This window comes from Magnolia sinica, chromosome 5 (assembly GCF_029962835.1).
Source record: "Magnolia sinica isolate HGM2019 chromosome 5, MsV1, whole genome shotgun sequence".
NCBI classification, from domain to species: Eukaryota; Viridiplantae; Streptophyta; class Magnoliopsida; order Magnoliales; family Magnoliaceae; genus Magnolia; species Magnolia sinica.
The window spans coordinates 99,948,648-99,964,971 of NC_080577.1; the positions used below are offsets into that span (position 1 = coordinate 99,948,648).

Consider the following 16,324-nt stretch of genomic DNA (forward strand, 5'->3'; position numbering starts at 1 on the left):
GCTTTGGATCTAATTCATTCTTTGGTTCATGCGCTAAAATAATCTCTCCAATTGGATGGGCGGTGTGGATGCAAAACATACATCACGCTGGGACTCACAGAATTAGGTGACGTCACTTCAGTAGCGAGTCTCGCTACTCAACCTGTCAGTAGCTAAGTACGACTACTGAGTTACTCAGTACACAATCCGCTTCCTGGCGTAGGACGGTGGGAGGCAATTTCCACGGTCCAAGGGGTATAACAGGAATAAGAAGAAAACGAAATGGAGGGAGGGCGGGGGAGGGGAAAATACGAAAGAAGCCTGAGGCGGGGTAGGGCAAAATAAAATTTTAAAAAGAGAGAAAATTTCAGAAAAAAAGTCCATTCGATCGATCGATCCATCGATGCTGACGGGAAGGGAGAGCTTAATGAGAATGGTCGGAAGGCGGAGGAGGACCCTCTCCCCTAACACTACTTCCTTCCTCCTCTCCGATCAATACCAGGTAACCCCTCTCTCTCTATATCTCAATGCTCAGCTGCGCACCAGTTCTCACGAGTTCTCGTGATAACTTTCTGAGAATTCATCACATGTGATGTGAGCCCAAAATCTGAACGGTCTACATGATTTACAAAACAGTTTATATATATATATATATCTGCGTGGGCCTTTTGAACTTCTACCCCATCAGTCAGATGCACCATTCGATGGGGGGGCCAGTGGCTTAAAAATCAAGTCAATCTATGGCTTGGGTGGGCCACACCACAAATAACAGTTGAGAGGGGTTACCCTCCCATTAAAATATTCATAATCATTTATTGGGCCCACCAAGATGTGGTTCACAAATCCAGACCATCCACTGTGTGTGTCCCACTTGGATGAGAGGTCAGACCAAGTTTCAGCTGCATCCAAAACTCAGGTGGGTCCCACAAAGTACTTTTATAAGTTTTAGGCATGTCTTCACATGGTTTTATATGGTATGGCCCACATGAATTCCGTATACTGCTGATTTTTGGGATATCCCATAAACTATAGGCGACCCATCAAATGCACGGTGTTGATTTTCAACACGCATCATGGTGGGGTCCATCCAGGTCGGCCTCATGGGAAGCTCCCATGACGTCGACCTCATAGTACCATTTCCCATATATATATAAAACCAGTCATGGTACATTGCCACTCTACTTGAGATTGGTGATTATGGAATGCCTGTTTCTTGGGCCCTACCGTGGATGATTCACAATAAAAGATTCACACCATCCTAGCTGTTGACCTTTTGGCCTTGAAAATGGCTGGTGAAGTTGAGAAACTCTTCTTGTTCTAGATTTCAAAGGAAATAAAATCAGATGCTCCTATCATTCAATCCAAGCAGTTTTTTTTGTACCAATCGCATTCCAGAGTAGGGCATATTGATTGGATGGTTCGTATTCACCGATCGTGCATCCTCCTGATGGTCGTGAGCAGTGGACAACTTTTGTCGACCAAGGTGATCCCTAAAACAAAAATAGTGACAGATACCCAACCACATAGATATCTTTTGTTCATGCCTAAGCTAGAAATCAAGTAACTGGATGGTTATGTCCTAACAAGGTTTAAATTTCACCTTTAGACATGGACTCGGATTGGATACTGCCCTGCGAAATTTGGTTGGATGGTAAATTGCTGTTTGATATGGGGCCCACTCGAGTCCGTTCTCGACCGAACAACTTTCAAACATGCTTTACGTGAGCCCCATGTTTGATAACAACTTGTTGTCTAATCAAATCCCGCCACGCCAGCATAGGCAAGGGCGTTACCCAATCCAAGTCCTTTAGACACTAGTAAGGCCTGCATGTGACCATGCTTTTGTCAGCTATGGTGATGGGGTGAAATGTGATAGATTGTTTGATCGGGCTTCACGGAAAATTATATTTAGCTGGGATGTCAAGTTTGATAAAGGTTCCTTATTTTGGAAGGATGGACACAAGGAAATGGAAAAATTAGTTATTGATGTTGAAATAGACAAGGGTGAAACACTTGAAGCACTTGAGCCGTAGGTAGATGTATAGGAAGAGGTGGAGCAGTCACCTGTCAAGAGAAATCTACCAAGGGATCGCAGGTTACCGTTGAGATACATGTATGACTTAAGCTTTGTATTTGCTCTTATTACAGTTGAGGAGGATCCATACACTTTTCAGGAACTATTAGAATACAGATATGAAGAGAAGTGGATGGCAGTGATGCATGATGAGATTGACTCCCTGTACAAAAATCAACCGTGAGAGCTGGTGGAGCTGCCCATTGGGCGGAAGGCGTTTGGTTGCAAGTGGATTTATCGAAAGAAACTGGATAGGTACAAGGCTAAATTGGTAGCGAAGGATTATGCTCAGATGGAGGGTGTCAACTTTGGTGAGATATTCACGCCAGTGGTAAAGCAAGTATCTATCAAATTTGTATTAGCTTTGATTGTCTAATACAATCTGGAATTAGAATAGTTAGATGTGAAGACCGCGTTTTTATATGGTGAACTAGAAGAGCAAATTTACAGAAAGCAACCTGAAGGGTTCGAAGTGCATGGAAATAAGAATTTAGTTTGCAGGTTCAAGAGGTCGTTGTACGGCCTGAAATAGTCGCTTACGCAGTGGTACAAGAAATTTGATTATTTCATGTTGAGTCGGCGGTTTATTAAGAATAAATTGGATCATTATGTTTATTTTAGAGCACTGAGTGACAGAGAAATCATTATTTTGGTGTTGTACGTCGATGATATGCTTATCGCCAGTCATAACATGTTTGAAATCAACATATTAAAGGCTCAATTATCAAGGACATTTGAGATGAAAGATCTGGAGGTTGCAAAGAAGATTATCGGCTTTAATTATACACAGAGACATGGAAAGGAGCAAGCCATGGTTGTCTTAGAAGAAATATCTTGAGAAGGTCTTAGTTAAGTTTGGATTGGAAAAAGAAAAATCGGTTAGCGCTCCCCACACTGCTCATTTTCGGCTTTCTTCGGAGTTATGTCCTACGTCAGATTAAGAAAAGAGTTATGTCTCGTGTGCCCTACTCAAGTGCGGTTGACAGTCTTATGTATGTCATGGTCTGTACTAGACTAGATATTTCACATGCGGTTGGTGTTGTGAGCAGATCCATGTCAAACCCCGGCAACATTGGGAAGCAGTGAAATGGGTACTTCGGTACGACGGATTATGTCATGGTTTTCGGAAATCCCGATGAGAAACTCGTAGGCTATGTGGATGCGGATTATGCAGGGAATGTGCATAGTAGAAGATCGACTTTGGGTTACTCGTTTGTGTTAGCAGGTGAAGCTATCAGTTGGATGTCGAAGCTTCAATCTATGGATACACTTTCTACAACTGAAGTTGAATACATGGCAGTGACGGAAGCATTCAAAGAAGGTGTTTGGTTGAAAGGGATGATGAATGAGTTAGGGCTTTAGCAGGAAGCCATGCTTGTGCATTGTGACAACGAGAGTATAATTAATTTGGTGAAGAACTTGGCGCATCACTCTCGGACTAAACACATTGATGTTCCCATTACTTTATTCGGCAAATGCTAAAGGAGATGTCACTCTTGAGAATATTCACACTAGCTAGAATCCAACAGACATTCTTACGAAGGTTGTTCCTGCAGAGAAGTTCAAATTTTCCTCGACTTCTCTGGGCTTGGCAAAGAAGAAATGAAGACGGAGTATGCACGAAGCGATGATGGTGTTGCTTTGAAGATGATTAGAGATGATGGTGGTAGCAGCTTGGAGCTGGAGGATTAAAGCCGCGATGGAGATTGTTGATCGAGTACCTTTAATACTAGTGCAGAGAAGCCCCATCTTGGTTCGACCGGTGTCACTTTCGGTTTGACCGAATTAGTGGGTGAATTCTCGGATTGCATGCTATCCACTTTTGCACGTTTTCGGTTCGACCGATGTATGTGAGTCGGCTCCTTTCGGTCCAACCGAAGGTTCCATTGTTCCGACTGATGGAATGCGTAAGTGTAGGTTTTATTTCCTAATCTTGTATGGGAGTGTACAAATTCCTCCTAATTGTGATAAGGGTTAGTGCCAAAGAGGGTTTTGAAGCTTAGCACGAATACTTAAGGGTTTTAAGGGAAAAGCTAGGGTTTTTACTGTAAGTTGTTCCATCTCCTGTAACATTCTTCTGATTATAGTGGATTAATTGTCACTTCGTGCTGTGGTTTTTTCCCGAAAGGTTTTTCCATGTTAAATCTCGTGTATTCTTTATGTTTACTCGAATTTTTTCTTTCTCTATTTTGCTTGTTTGATTTGATATGAGGTTTCTTCCGCGCTCAATAGGCTTGATGATGAAGCGTTCATAGCTAAACATCACACTGGTCACATGATCATGGATGGTTGACCAAGGGCGGGACCTACGTGATGGATTATCTAGAAATGATAGGACCATTTCTAGTAAAATTAATATTGATTATCCATTTCCTTAGCCACTTATTGGATAATTAGGGTCATTTGGCCAAAGTGATTTTCTAAGAGATTGGGTGGTAATCAAAGGCGGGATCTATGTGATTGATGATTTAGATCGACAATATGACAATTTCTACTATAATCATTATGGTTCGTCTTTTCCTAGCCACTGATTGGATGTTTTGATCATTTGTCCAAAGTGATTTATCAAGTATGAGACCAATGCCTTAGCCCATAGATGATCTACGATGTTCAAAAGAGGTTCTACCTACAATGTTTAGTTCTACTTTGTGATTCAGTATATGCCAATTACACATATATTCACGAATTTATATTTAGCCTCAAGCATTGAGTGGGTTTGGAGAACAAGACATGCCTCTTGTCTACACTTTTTGCAATTATAGCCAGGCTTGAGGAGAGTGAGGGGGCTTCTGTTCTAATGGGGACTTTGGAAATATTTTTATGGCTTTATCTGTTAGATCTAGTGCGGGGTACCCATGATTTGTGCTTAATGAGGTTTCCTAATTCTATTCCATGAGGCCATGATTTTGAAGGCCTCATTGTGATAATTGGTGGTACTTAACTTGCACTCTAGCAGCCTTGGTCATATCAGAGTTGACTTAATAATTGCATTGGTTGAGGACCATCTTTGGCGGTGAAGATTGAAAAAGGATACTATTGACTGTCATATGAGATTGTCAAGCATGTCAACTTGTCAAAGGTCGTATGTAGAATACCCATCTTGAGGTAGAAATATACATACTCTCTACTACTTGCCCTGAATGGGCAGTGGTGTGATGCCAATGTGCATTTTCTCTTGGGATTACGAAAGATGCAACATGGTTTCAACTTTATATATTTTGTAGTCGACCACTTCTTTAAAAGCCATATTTCATTCCCTGCAAGAAGACATTGAATGGCATGTATATCGCTAATGTATTATTCAACTAGGTAATTCGATTGCACAAGACAACTAAGACCATATTTCATTGCGACTTTAAGTTCAAGAGCCGTTTCTGCTAAACACTCTGCGCTAAGATGGGAACTAAGTTATAGTATCATCCTCAAATTGGTGGCCAAATAGATGGAACTAATCATAGCCTGGGAAGCCTTTCACATTGTTTAGTGGGTGACTATATTGGCACATGCAATGTTTTAAATATCGACGATATCGGCCGATATATCCTACGATATATCTTATATTCCACTTGTGTGATACAAAACTCACAGGTAGTGCCGATATATCCCACATGTTCGATCTAGTGATCATTTTCAATTTCTGATCTTTTTTTTGTTGAAATTATGTTAAATCGGTGTCAAATTATTATAAATCCATTGGTTCTTCATGTTTTACATGAAAAATTATGGAGTTCGAGCTTTGATTTCGATATCCATTGGTTCTTGTCCATTTTTTTTTTTTTCGAAATTTTCTTTCAACCAGCTGTCAATTGAGACAAATTTCAAGGTATTTAGGAGTATTTGATGAAATGATCATCACATATACTCTAATTTCGAAATTTGAGTATAGGTGGTCTGATTTGGGGAAAATTCGAAATTTCCTAATTTCTCCCAAATTGCTTACAGTGTTGCACTCCAAACATGAAATTAAGCATGTATGAGGGTTGATCTACTAATTTGTTAAGTCCTTGTCAATTTTAGAAGAATAAAAATAATTTTTAATTAAAAATTAAACAAAAATTATTATTATTATTATTATTAATTTTCAAAATTTCCCTTCAACCAACTGTCAATTGAGACCAATTTTGAAGTATTTAGGAGTGTTTGATGAAATGATCATCACATACACTCTCAAGTGTTACGCATTCAATTTTAATATAGTTGCATTAATTTAGTCTGACAACGCATATGTTAGGACCCTATACAAATGAAACCTATTATGTGCACTTCTTTTTTAAGATGTTATGGATTTAAAAGTGTATATTAAGGTGTTTTTTTTTTTAACAATCCCTGAAGTTTCATTGAAAAGTTCAATCATTTCCCCAATGTTTCCCCATGTTTCCCAAAAAGTATGATAAATTACCCGATACAAACGGTATATCTCATGCGATAACCGATAGGTATCTGTATCCAAAGGATGTGATACATATTGTGATATCAATATTTCGAACACTGGGCACGTGAGATCTCATACTTCCACAAGCTTAGTTTGCCTCAGACTTCTTAGTAAATCGTTCTACGGAATTTTTGATTTTTGAAATCATGTGTGTCAAGCCTCCAACTTATTTATCTAGTGCTGCTACTTATTGTTACTAGATCGAGCTACGATGCCGAAGATTTTGTGCAACATACAAAAGAATGCATGAAGACGGAAGGCAGACAATTAATAAAGTAATGAGAATTACAAGGGCCAATAAGATGTTTGCAGGCCCTTTACTAAATTCAAAGGAGTGGTGATTGTTTGTCTGAGAAAGTAGGAACCTCATTTAGCTTCCATGTAAATTGATGCTCAACCCTATCTTCAATGTGGAAGACCTAACTACATAGTTTGGTCATCATGAAGACAAGAATGTAGACGAGCTAACAATTTGGATACTTGCAACTACTTGACAAGGTGATCCGATTCTAATGTTCGATGCAGGTTGCTTTTCACTGGAACCCTGGACTTTTCCTCAAGAAGCTTTGCTTTCCGTGCTGCTTGGAATCTTCTAGATCCCATTCCTAGGAGCTCCCCAAACGGTTCCTTGAGTCCTCCTTGCCTCTATTAGATTTGTTGAGGCCAGGTACCTTCCTCAGGTGAATACTTTGGTTGCCATCTATTTGTGGAGCAATTCTTATGTGGCCTCTATTCCGGTTTGGGATGAGACAGGAATGCCATTCTTGGGAAGGTTCTTTGGACTGGGGCCAATTGGATTTGGATATTCAGATTTTGGGATTCACTGATGCCATTGAGATATTCTCCCATTTAGAAGCCAGTATGCTGCTGAGCTGTTGACAAATGTAAACCCACCAAATTGCCCTTGGGAGGGTAGATGGGCTTAAGCAGTGTGTTGCCTTGGGGCTGAGTTTTTGGATCTTACTGGTTCCGGCATCTTCTCCTGCATGGCTCAAGAGATCCGAAGCTGTGCTTCAAAAAATGGTTACTCCCCCTCTTGTCTTTCTTGATCAGTAATTGCTAGAATTTAATCTGTAGGTTTGGGGAGGGGTGGCAGTTTTCCTGGCCTTTATGGGTGGGTCTTTAGGGCTGTTCAGTCCATTGTGGATCTGTCCCTCTTTGCAGGACTGTGGGAGTGCCTCCTTCTTTGTTGTTCTTTGCTTGGCCTGGGCTGTGGGCATGTTTTTTTCCTCTGCTTTCTAATCTGGTCCGGGCTGTAGGTTTTTTGTTTTTGTGGAGTGCTTAGTTTGTCTATGGATTGGGCGCGTGGATCTTTTTTTGTTGCTATTTTTTTTTTCTCTGCCAGTTGCCAGTTTGGTTGGTTAATCAAGTGCCCACATTCCAAAAAAAAAGAAGAAGATGTTTGAGGGTGTTCGAAATAACCACATCCTTGATATTGCAAATGTCTTGCAACACTCACTTATATACGTGCGTGCTAATCCCTTTTTGGATGGGATTAAACACCTCCAACTCTTATTTCCATTTTCAGCGGTCACATCAGCTAGTTTTGATGCAAATATCTTGTGCAGTGAGGGGTTAACATAATCTACTCACTTTTTGTTTCTTGATAATATCTTCTATAATGGAATTTGAATGGTATTGGAGTTTGAAAACGTATCCCTTGTAATATGAACACTAAATCAGGTTTCTAATAAAATTGTTTGTATGGTTGGTCCCACATCTATATTAGTAGATCTAAGCACCCTCTGAACCCATCATTAAAGATATAATCTCTTAAACACGTCTTAGAGTTCTTGTTGTATCCATATTCATTTCCCAAATGATCTAATGGTTAAGATAATGGATCTTTGCATGAGGTCCTCGATTTGTCGATGGCAAAGGTTGTGATTCTAGATTGTGTTGATGCAACAGCCTGAAGACTTAAGAGTGTCGAAGAATCATGACTGGTTCATTGAACACAAATTACATTTCTCCTTTAGAGCGTCATTCACCATTGCTATCTTGCTGAATGTGCATGCTGAATGTATGTGCTTATTTTACATGTCTGGCTCTTTTCAATTTTAACCTTTAACAATTCCGTGACTTTCTCAGAGCTGCTCTTCAATTATCTTAAAAGAAGAAGAGAACATTGGTAAATCCTCTTTTCTAATGGGTAAAGAAGGTTCCTCAAATCAGGTAGTCGGAAAAAGTGACAAGCAACAACAACAACAATATTGTAACTTAGATTGGGTCACTTGTCCTGTATGTGGGAGCATTGTACGTGGGGCTGATTACACTGTAAATTCTCACTTAGGTATGGCTTATTCTTAACAAACTCTACTTGTATAATTTTGATTTAAAAATAACACAAATGGTGATACTTGTAAGAGATTAAAATAAAATAAATAAAGTTTTCTAATTCCAGTACACACATGTATAGTCCATCTCACCCAAACACCATGTCAAGCTAATAAGTGGTGAACATCCAAGCTGTCCATCAGGCCGGATGATACCATATGGATCCTAGGCCCAAAAGTCAGGCTGGTCCACTCATGAGGTGGCCAATGTACCAAATGACTGGCCTGATTTTTAAGTTCTATATGGATGGTTGAGATCTTGCATGAGTGTTCTAGCTTTAGCATGTATGCCTGTGTATAGGCTGGGCCTCACACGCTCGAGACTAGCAAGCTCAAAAATATTCGTCATCATCATCTAAGCCTTATTGCAATTAATTGAGGTCGGCTACATGAATCCTGTTATGCTATTCCACTCCATCAAGGGCCATAAAAGTATGAAATTCATAAGAAAGTATAGTACATTCACATGAGAAGTCGATCTGCACACAGAAATGTTTAAAATTCCCATAAATCCATCTGGGTGAAAAGAAAGCTATTTATCTTGAAAACTATCCTTCTGACTGTTATAATGGGGCAAGCAGTGACTGTCTCAATTTCTATTGCAACTGAAAACTAATCTCAATGTTAACTTACATGCTTAGTGCTGTCTTTGCAGTGAATTTTATTATATAATTATTCAATTTCGACCTTGCTCTACCTATATCTTGATAAAGCTTATATTTTCTTTGATCATGCAATAAGAATGGTTTTAAGTAGTTGTTTATGCATTACATTGAATGTTGGACCTCAAATACTTTGGATCTAGTTCATGTTTGTCCATGTTTGTTTTTCTCTCATGGATTGCAGCTATAAGCTATTTTTATCCTTCTAGTTTGTTCTCTTATTTTCTATTGGTTTCCAAGGGTGGAGTTAGAGAGCTTTGTAGAAATTCTAATCTTTTAGGCGTTAGTGCTGACAATCTAACAACACGAACTTCCTCCCACTTTCTTTTAATTAGTATATTTTGTTGGTGATGGTTAGTTTATTGATCATGCAACCACGGTCTTCTAAGGAAATTGTGGAAATGATAATTCGGAATGATCATGCACCATACATCATCAAAGTGATATTTTTTTCATTGGAATATGATACAATGAGCCGTGGGATGATTGTCAAAGGAAATATCAATCTACATAGCAGATTTACAGCTTTACAGATTTACAGATTTACAGCTTTACAGATTTACAGATTTACAGATTTACAGCTTTGCAGATTTACAGATTTACAGCAGATTTACAGCTAATATCTACAGCAGATTTACAGCTAATAGCAGATTTACAGCTAATATCTACAGCTTTGACTGATATGACAGTTATACAGATTTATTCCTTCCTTAATTAGGATATATTAGCTGTACAGTATATTTAGATAGATGTATATATGGTAGGGGCTGAAGATCAGCTTGTATTTCTTCCCTAAATAGCTTGTAATCTACCTATATAATGGGCAATTGTCAATGAAGAAAGGCAGACTTTTTCAAAAGGACTCTAAACTGTCATGGTATCAGAGCTATAGCTCTAAATTTCCATTTGTCTCGTGCTCTCAAGTTTCTTAGTCTCGGTTATTCTTGTTCTAGTTCTGTTGACCTCATGTCTTCCGATAAGTCTGATGTTTCTTTGATTCGTTTCAATGGCAAGAACTACTCTGCTTGGGCGTTTCATTTCAGGATTTTCGTCAAAGGTAAGGAGCTGTGGGGACATGTTGATGGCAGTAACCTAGCTTCTGACAAAGACAAAGACAAAGACCAACACGCCAAGTGGGAAGTCAAGGACGCACAAGTTATGGCATGGATTTTGGGATCCGTTGAACCCAACATCATCTTGAACCTTCGATCTTCTCAGATTGCAGCTCAGATGTGGACATACCTGAAGAAGGTCTACAGTCAACAAAACACTGCTCGTCGTTTCCAGCTTGAACATGAATTGGCCACTCTCCAACAGGATAGTCTTTCTATCTCTGATTTTTACTCTAGATTCACTAATCTTTGGGCTGAATACACTGATATAGTTTATGCTGACTTACCATCCGAAGGTCTTAGTTCTGTTCAATCTGTCCATGAAACTACTCAGAGGGATCAATTTCTAATGAAACTAAGGTCTGAATTTGAAGGCACCAGATCCAATCTTATGAACCGAGAATCTGTCCCCTCCTTGGATACATGCCTAAATGATCTTCTTCGCGAGGAACAGCGCCTTCTCACTCAAACCACCATGGAACAACGACGATCTACATCTGTTCCTGTAGCCTATGCAGCACAAGGCAGGCCACGAAGCAGGGATATGAGCACTGTTCAGTGCTTCTGTTGCAAGGGATTTGGTCATTATGCTGCAAACTGTCCCTGAAAATTCTGCAACTATTGCAAAAAGGATGGCCATATCATCAAGGAATGCCTAACTCGACCCCCCAAGAAATCGGAGACAGCATATACTGTCTCAGTTAGCTCTTCTAGTGCGGGTAGTTTGGTGAATACAACACAAAGTGCTCCTGCTCCTGCTCCCGTTTCAGTCCAACCCGTGACCCCTGACATGATTCAACAAATGATCATTTCTGCATTTTCAGCTTTAGGACTCTCAGGTAAACCCTTCACTACATCATCTCCTTGGTACTTTGATTCCGGGGCTTCCCATCATATGACAAACAATGCTGCTTCTCTTACCAATGTAAACAAATATTTTGGAAATCTCAAAATTCATACTGCTGATGGCAATCATTTACCTATCACGGCCACTGGTGATGTTTCCTCCTCTCTCACTGATGTCTTCGTATCTCCCGGTCTTACCACCAATCTTGTGTCTGTCGGTCAGTTAGTTGATAATGATTGTAAAGTAGAGTTTTCTAAATCTGGTTGTGTTGTGCAGGATCAACAGTCAGGGCGGATGATCGCGAGGGGGCCTAAAGTGGGACGTCTTTTTCCTCTTCAATTTCCTTTGTCTTCTTTTTCTTTGCCTTTTGTCGCTTGTAATTCTGCTCATGTTGATTACCGAGCGTGGCATAAACGTCTCGGACATCCAAACTCTAATGTACTTCATGCTTTATTGAAATCTGGTTTTCTCAGGAATAATGAAACACCATCTCTTAGTGTTGTTCAGTTTGATTGCAATTCTTGCAGACTTGGCAAAAGTAAAACTCTACCCTTTCCTTTTCACACACCGCATGTTGTCAAACCTTTCGATCTGATACATAGTGATGTGTGGGGTATGGCACCAGTCACTTCGCATGCTAATTACAAATACTTTGTCACTTTTATTGACGACTATAGTCGTTTCACATGGATTTATTTCCTTCATTCCAAAGACGAAGTATTTTCTGTTTTTAAGATTTTTCATGCATATATTCAGACACAATTTTCGGCCCATGTCAAAATCCTTCGTTCTGACAATGGGGGTGAGTATATGTCTCATTTGTTTCAGGACTTCCTACAGAATCATGGCATCATCTCTCAACGGTCTTGCCCTTCGACACCTCAACAAAATGGAGTGGTTGAAAGGAAGAACCGTCACCTTCTTGATGTGGTTCGCACTCTTCTGTTAGAATCTTCCACGCCCTCTCGATTTTGGTGTGAAGCTCTTTCCACTGCTGTCCATCTCATTAACAGGTTGCCTTCTCCCACATTGAACCATGACTCACCTTTCACCAGGTTATTTGGTCACCCTCCAACTTATTCTAACCTTCGTACCTTTGGTTGTGTCTGTTATGTTCATCTACCTGCACATGAACGCACAAAACTTACGGCTCAGTCAATTAAATGTGCTTTTCTAGGATATTCAGTACAACAGAAAGGTTTTCTTTGCTATGATCCAAATCTGTGTCGCATTCGAGTTTCTAGAAATGTGATTTTTTTCGAAAATCAATATTTCTTTTCTACCCATCAGATCATGTTTCTCCTTCATTTTCTGTTTTGCCTATGTTTCCTAACTCTCTTGCAGATCCAGTCCCTTCTAAACCTCTCCTAGTGTATCGACGACGCTCCACCGCCACTTCCCACCAACCTTCAGCACCTCCTGAGCCCCCTCAAGCTTCTTCCCCGACTGCTGCTCCTGTTTCAGCACCTGCACCTCCCTCTCTCCGACTCAGTACTCGGGTTCGTAGACCCCCAGATAGGTTTGGTTTCTCTTCTCCTTCATCCTTCACAGCCACTTTGTCGTCTATTTCTCTTCCTTCATCTTATAAACAGGCAATGGCGCATGAGTGTTGGCGAAAAGCAATTGAAACCGAACTTCTCGCACTTGAAGAAAACCAAACATGGGATGTTGTTCCATGTCCCTCCTCCGTGAAACCCCTTGGCAGTAAGTTCGTGTTTTCTATCAAGCTTAATTCCGATGGGTCCATAGATCGTTACAAAGCTCGGTTAGTGGCACTTGGCAACAAACAAGAATATGGTCTCGACTATGATGAGACCTTTGCACCGGTCGCCAAAATGACCACTGTCCGAACTATACTCGCTCTTGCTCATCCCAATCCTGGCCCTTACATCAAATGGATGTTAAGAACGCATTTCTCCACGGTGATCTCAAGGAAGACGTTTACTTGAAACTTCCCTCTGGTATGCCCACTTCCTCACCTACTGATGTTTGCAAACTGAAACGTTCTTTGTATGGTTTGAAGCAGGCACCAAGAGTATGGTTTGAGAAGTTTCGATCCACTTTGCTTAGTTTTTCTTTCACTCAAAGTCAGTATGACTCCTCTCTTTTTCTACAAAGGACATCCACAGTATCGTCGTCCTCCTTGTTTATGTGGACGATATCGTCATCACTGGCTCTGACTTGGAGGCAATCTCTGCGGTTCAGACTTTGTTGAATTCTACATTTCACATGAAAGATCTTGGCCAGCTCACCTATTTCTTGGGTTTAGAGGTGCATCATCAGCCGCACGGTCTCCTCTTGCATCAGCACAAGTATAGTCAAGATCTTGTTCAGCTAGCCGGTCTCACCAACGCTACTTCGGTTGACACCCCCATGGAACTTAATGTGAAATATCGACGTGACGAAGGGGAGCTTCTTGAGGATCCTACTACCTATCGGAAGTTGGTTGGTAGTCTTATCTAACCATTACCCGACCAGACATCTCTTATGCTGTTCATACCGTCAGCAAATTCATGCAAGCACCGAGGCATCTCCATCTATCTGCAGTCCGCCGCATAATTCGCTACATTCTTGGGACACCTACTCGTGGCTTATTCTTCCCTTCCGGTTCTTCACTTCAGCTACAAGTCTATAGTGACGCTGACTGGGCTGGCTGCCCAGACACCAGGAAATCTACTACCGGCTGGTGTATGTTTCTTGGTGATGCCCTTATCTCTTGGAAATGCAAGAAGCAGGACCACGTCTCCAAATCATCTACTGAGGCCGAGTACCGAGCCATGTCTGCAGCATGCTCCGAGATCATTTGGCTGCGTGGTCTCCTCACAGAGCTCAGTTCATTCCCGTACATCCTACTCCACTCCATGCTGACAACACTAGTGCCATCCAAATTGCCGCAAACCCAGTCTATCACGAACGCACCAAGCACATCGAGGTTGACTGTCACTCAATCAGGGAAGCCTATGATCATCAAGTCATCACTCTTCCACATATCTCCACAACTTTGCAGATCGCCGATATCTTCACAAAATCCATGCCACGTCAGCGCCATCATTTTCTCGTTAGCAAATTGATGCTTGTCGATTTACCAGCATCAATTTGAGGGGGGATGTCAAAGGAAATATCAATCTACACAGCAGATTTACAGATTTACAGATTTACAGATTTACAGATTTACAGCTTTGCAGATTTACAGATTTACAACAGATTTACAGCTAATATCTACAGCAGATTTACAGCTAATAGCAGATTTACAGCTAATATCTACAGCTTTGACTGATATGACAGTTATACAGATTTATTCCTTCCTTAATTAGGATATATTAGCTGTACAATATATTTAGATAGATGTATATATGGTAGGGGCTGAAGATCAGCTTGTATTTCTTCCCTAAATAGCTTGTAATCTACCTATATAATGGGCAATTGTCAATGAAGAAAGCAGACTTTTTCAAAAGGACTCTAAACTGTCAATGATTTGGGTTAAAGATGTACTGGCCATGTGGGCTGACTTCTAGGGGTATCCTTTGGGGGACATGGAAGAGGATTATATAACACTATTTTAATTTGTTGAAGAAAGGGGGCAGTAGATACCGAAGGAGACGCAGTGTAAACAGACACAGAAAATTGTTAGAGGTGACAAAGAATTGAAGAGATTGCCTTCAGAAATTAATTACGAGGCTAGAGCATGTCTAAAAAGTGATTTTTTTTTTTTTTTTTTTTGGGGGGGGGGGGGGGGGGGTGTAGTATGTAGATCATTGGCTAGTGGATTCGATCTAGAGAGGTAAATTTAAAAATGGTTGCCTTTAGATGCAGTGGGAAGATCAGGGGGTATTTTGGTTATTTGGGATTCTAACATTTGGAGATTTTTCCATCTCGATTTTATTACGGGACGTGGCGTTTGATTTCAGATGTGTTTTACATTAGTGTACGGTTTAAATAATCTAACTTGACGAGTTCAATTTTGGGAGGAATTGGATGAGTGTCATCAAAAGTGGTAGCTATAGTGGTGTGTGGGTAGGGTTTTTAATCTCATCAAATTTGGGTTTGAAAAGTCTAACGCGGATCGCCTCATTTAAAGCATGAAGGATTTCTTAAACTGGATTGTGAAGAATGAGATGGTGGATCTTCTTGTGGGAGAAGTAAAGTTTACGTGGAGAAATGGCCAAGAAAAGGTAGTCAAGTCCAAGTTGGATCGATTTTTGTTATCTCTAGATTGGGGAGAGAAATTTCAGTTAGTGCATCAAATGGGTCTCCGAAGACTTGTGTCTGATCATTGTCCAATATTATTAGAGCTGGAAGAGGAATATCGGGGCTCGCATCCTTTTAGGTTTGAATTGGCATGGTTCGAAGTTGAAGGCTTCAAGAAAGTAGTTTATAATTGTTGGGCATCACTTAAGGTACGAGGCTATGCAGGTTTCTCTCTATTTCAAAAGTTGTGGGATCTAAAACAAAAAATTATTGTGAGAGAGAAAAGCGGTTCTTAATAGTCAAGAGGTGGAGATGTTTGCATTTTTACAGGAAATTGAAGTCATAGACATTATGGTGGGGAGGAGAATTGTCAAAAGAGGAATTGGCATGGCAAGAGGTTTATTTTATAACACTAAATATAAATTATAATGCAATCGTAAGGGAGGATGAAATTAAATGGAGATAGAGGTTTGGAGCAATTTGGCTCAAGGAAGCACTAGATTTTTTCATGCATTGGCTAGTGCGCAGGCAAGAGGTACTAAAATTAATAGTGTAGAAGTGGAGGGAATGAGGGTAGAGGAAAAACAAAGGTGTATGCTGCTGCAGGGGAGTGTTACATGAATCTCCTTTCCAATGAATATTAGTCTAGACCAAAATTAGACAATCTTTTCATTGTGGGAGATGAGCACACTGA

The 16,324-nt window shown here is 40.4% G+C and overlaps 1 protein-coding gene across 2 annotated transcripts in view; it reads left to right on the top strand.

The window, feature by feature from the left end:
• Window positions 1-276: 276 nt before the first annotated feature.
• The window catches only part of LOC131246425 (fanconi-associated nuclease 1 homolog), a 76,028-nt gene continuing 59,980 nt past the window's right edge, over window positions 277-16,324 (top strand). For both annotated transcript variants that reach the window (XM_058246544.1, XM_058246543.1), the window contains exons 1-2: window positions 277-481; window positions 8,577-8,778. In XM_058246544.1, coding sequence (XP_058102527.1) covers window positions 383-481; window positions 8,577-8,778 — 301 coding nt within the window. In that variant the 5' untranslated portion in view covers window positions 277-382. The remainder of the gene's footprint in view (window positions 482-8,576; window positions 8,779-16,324) is intronic.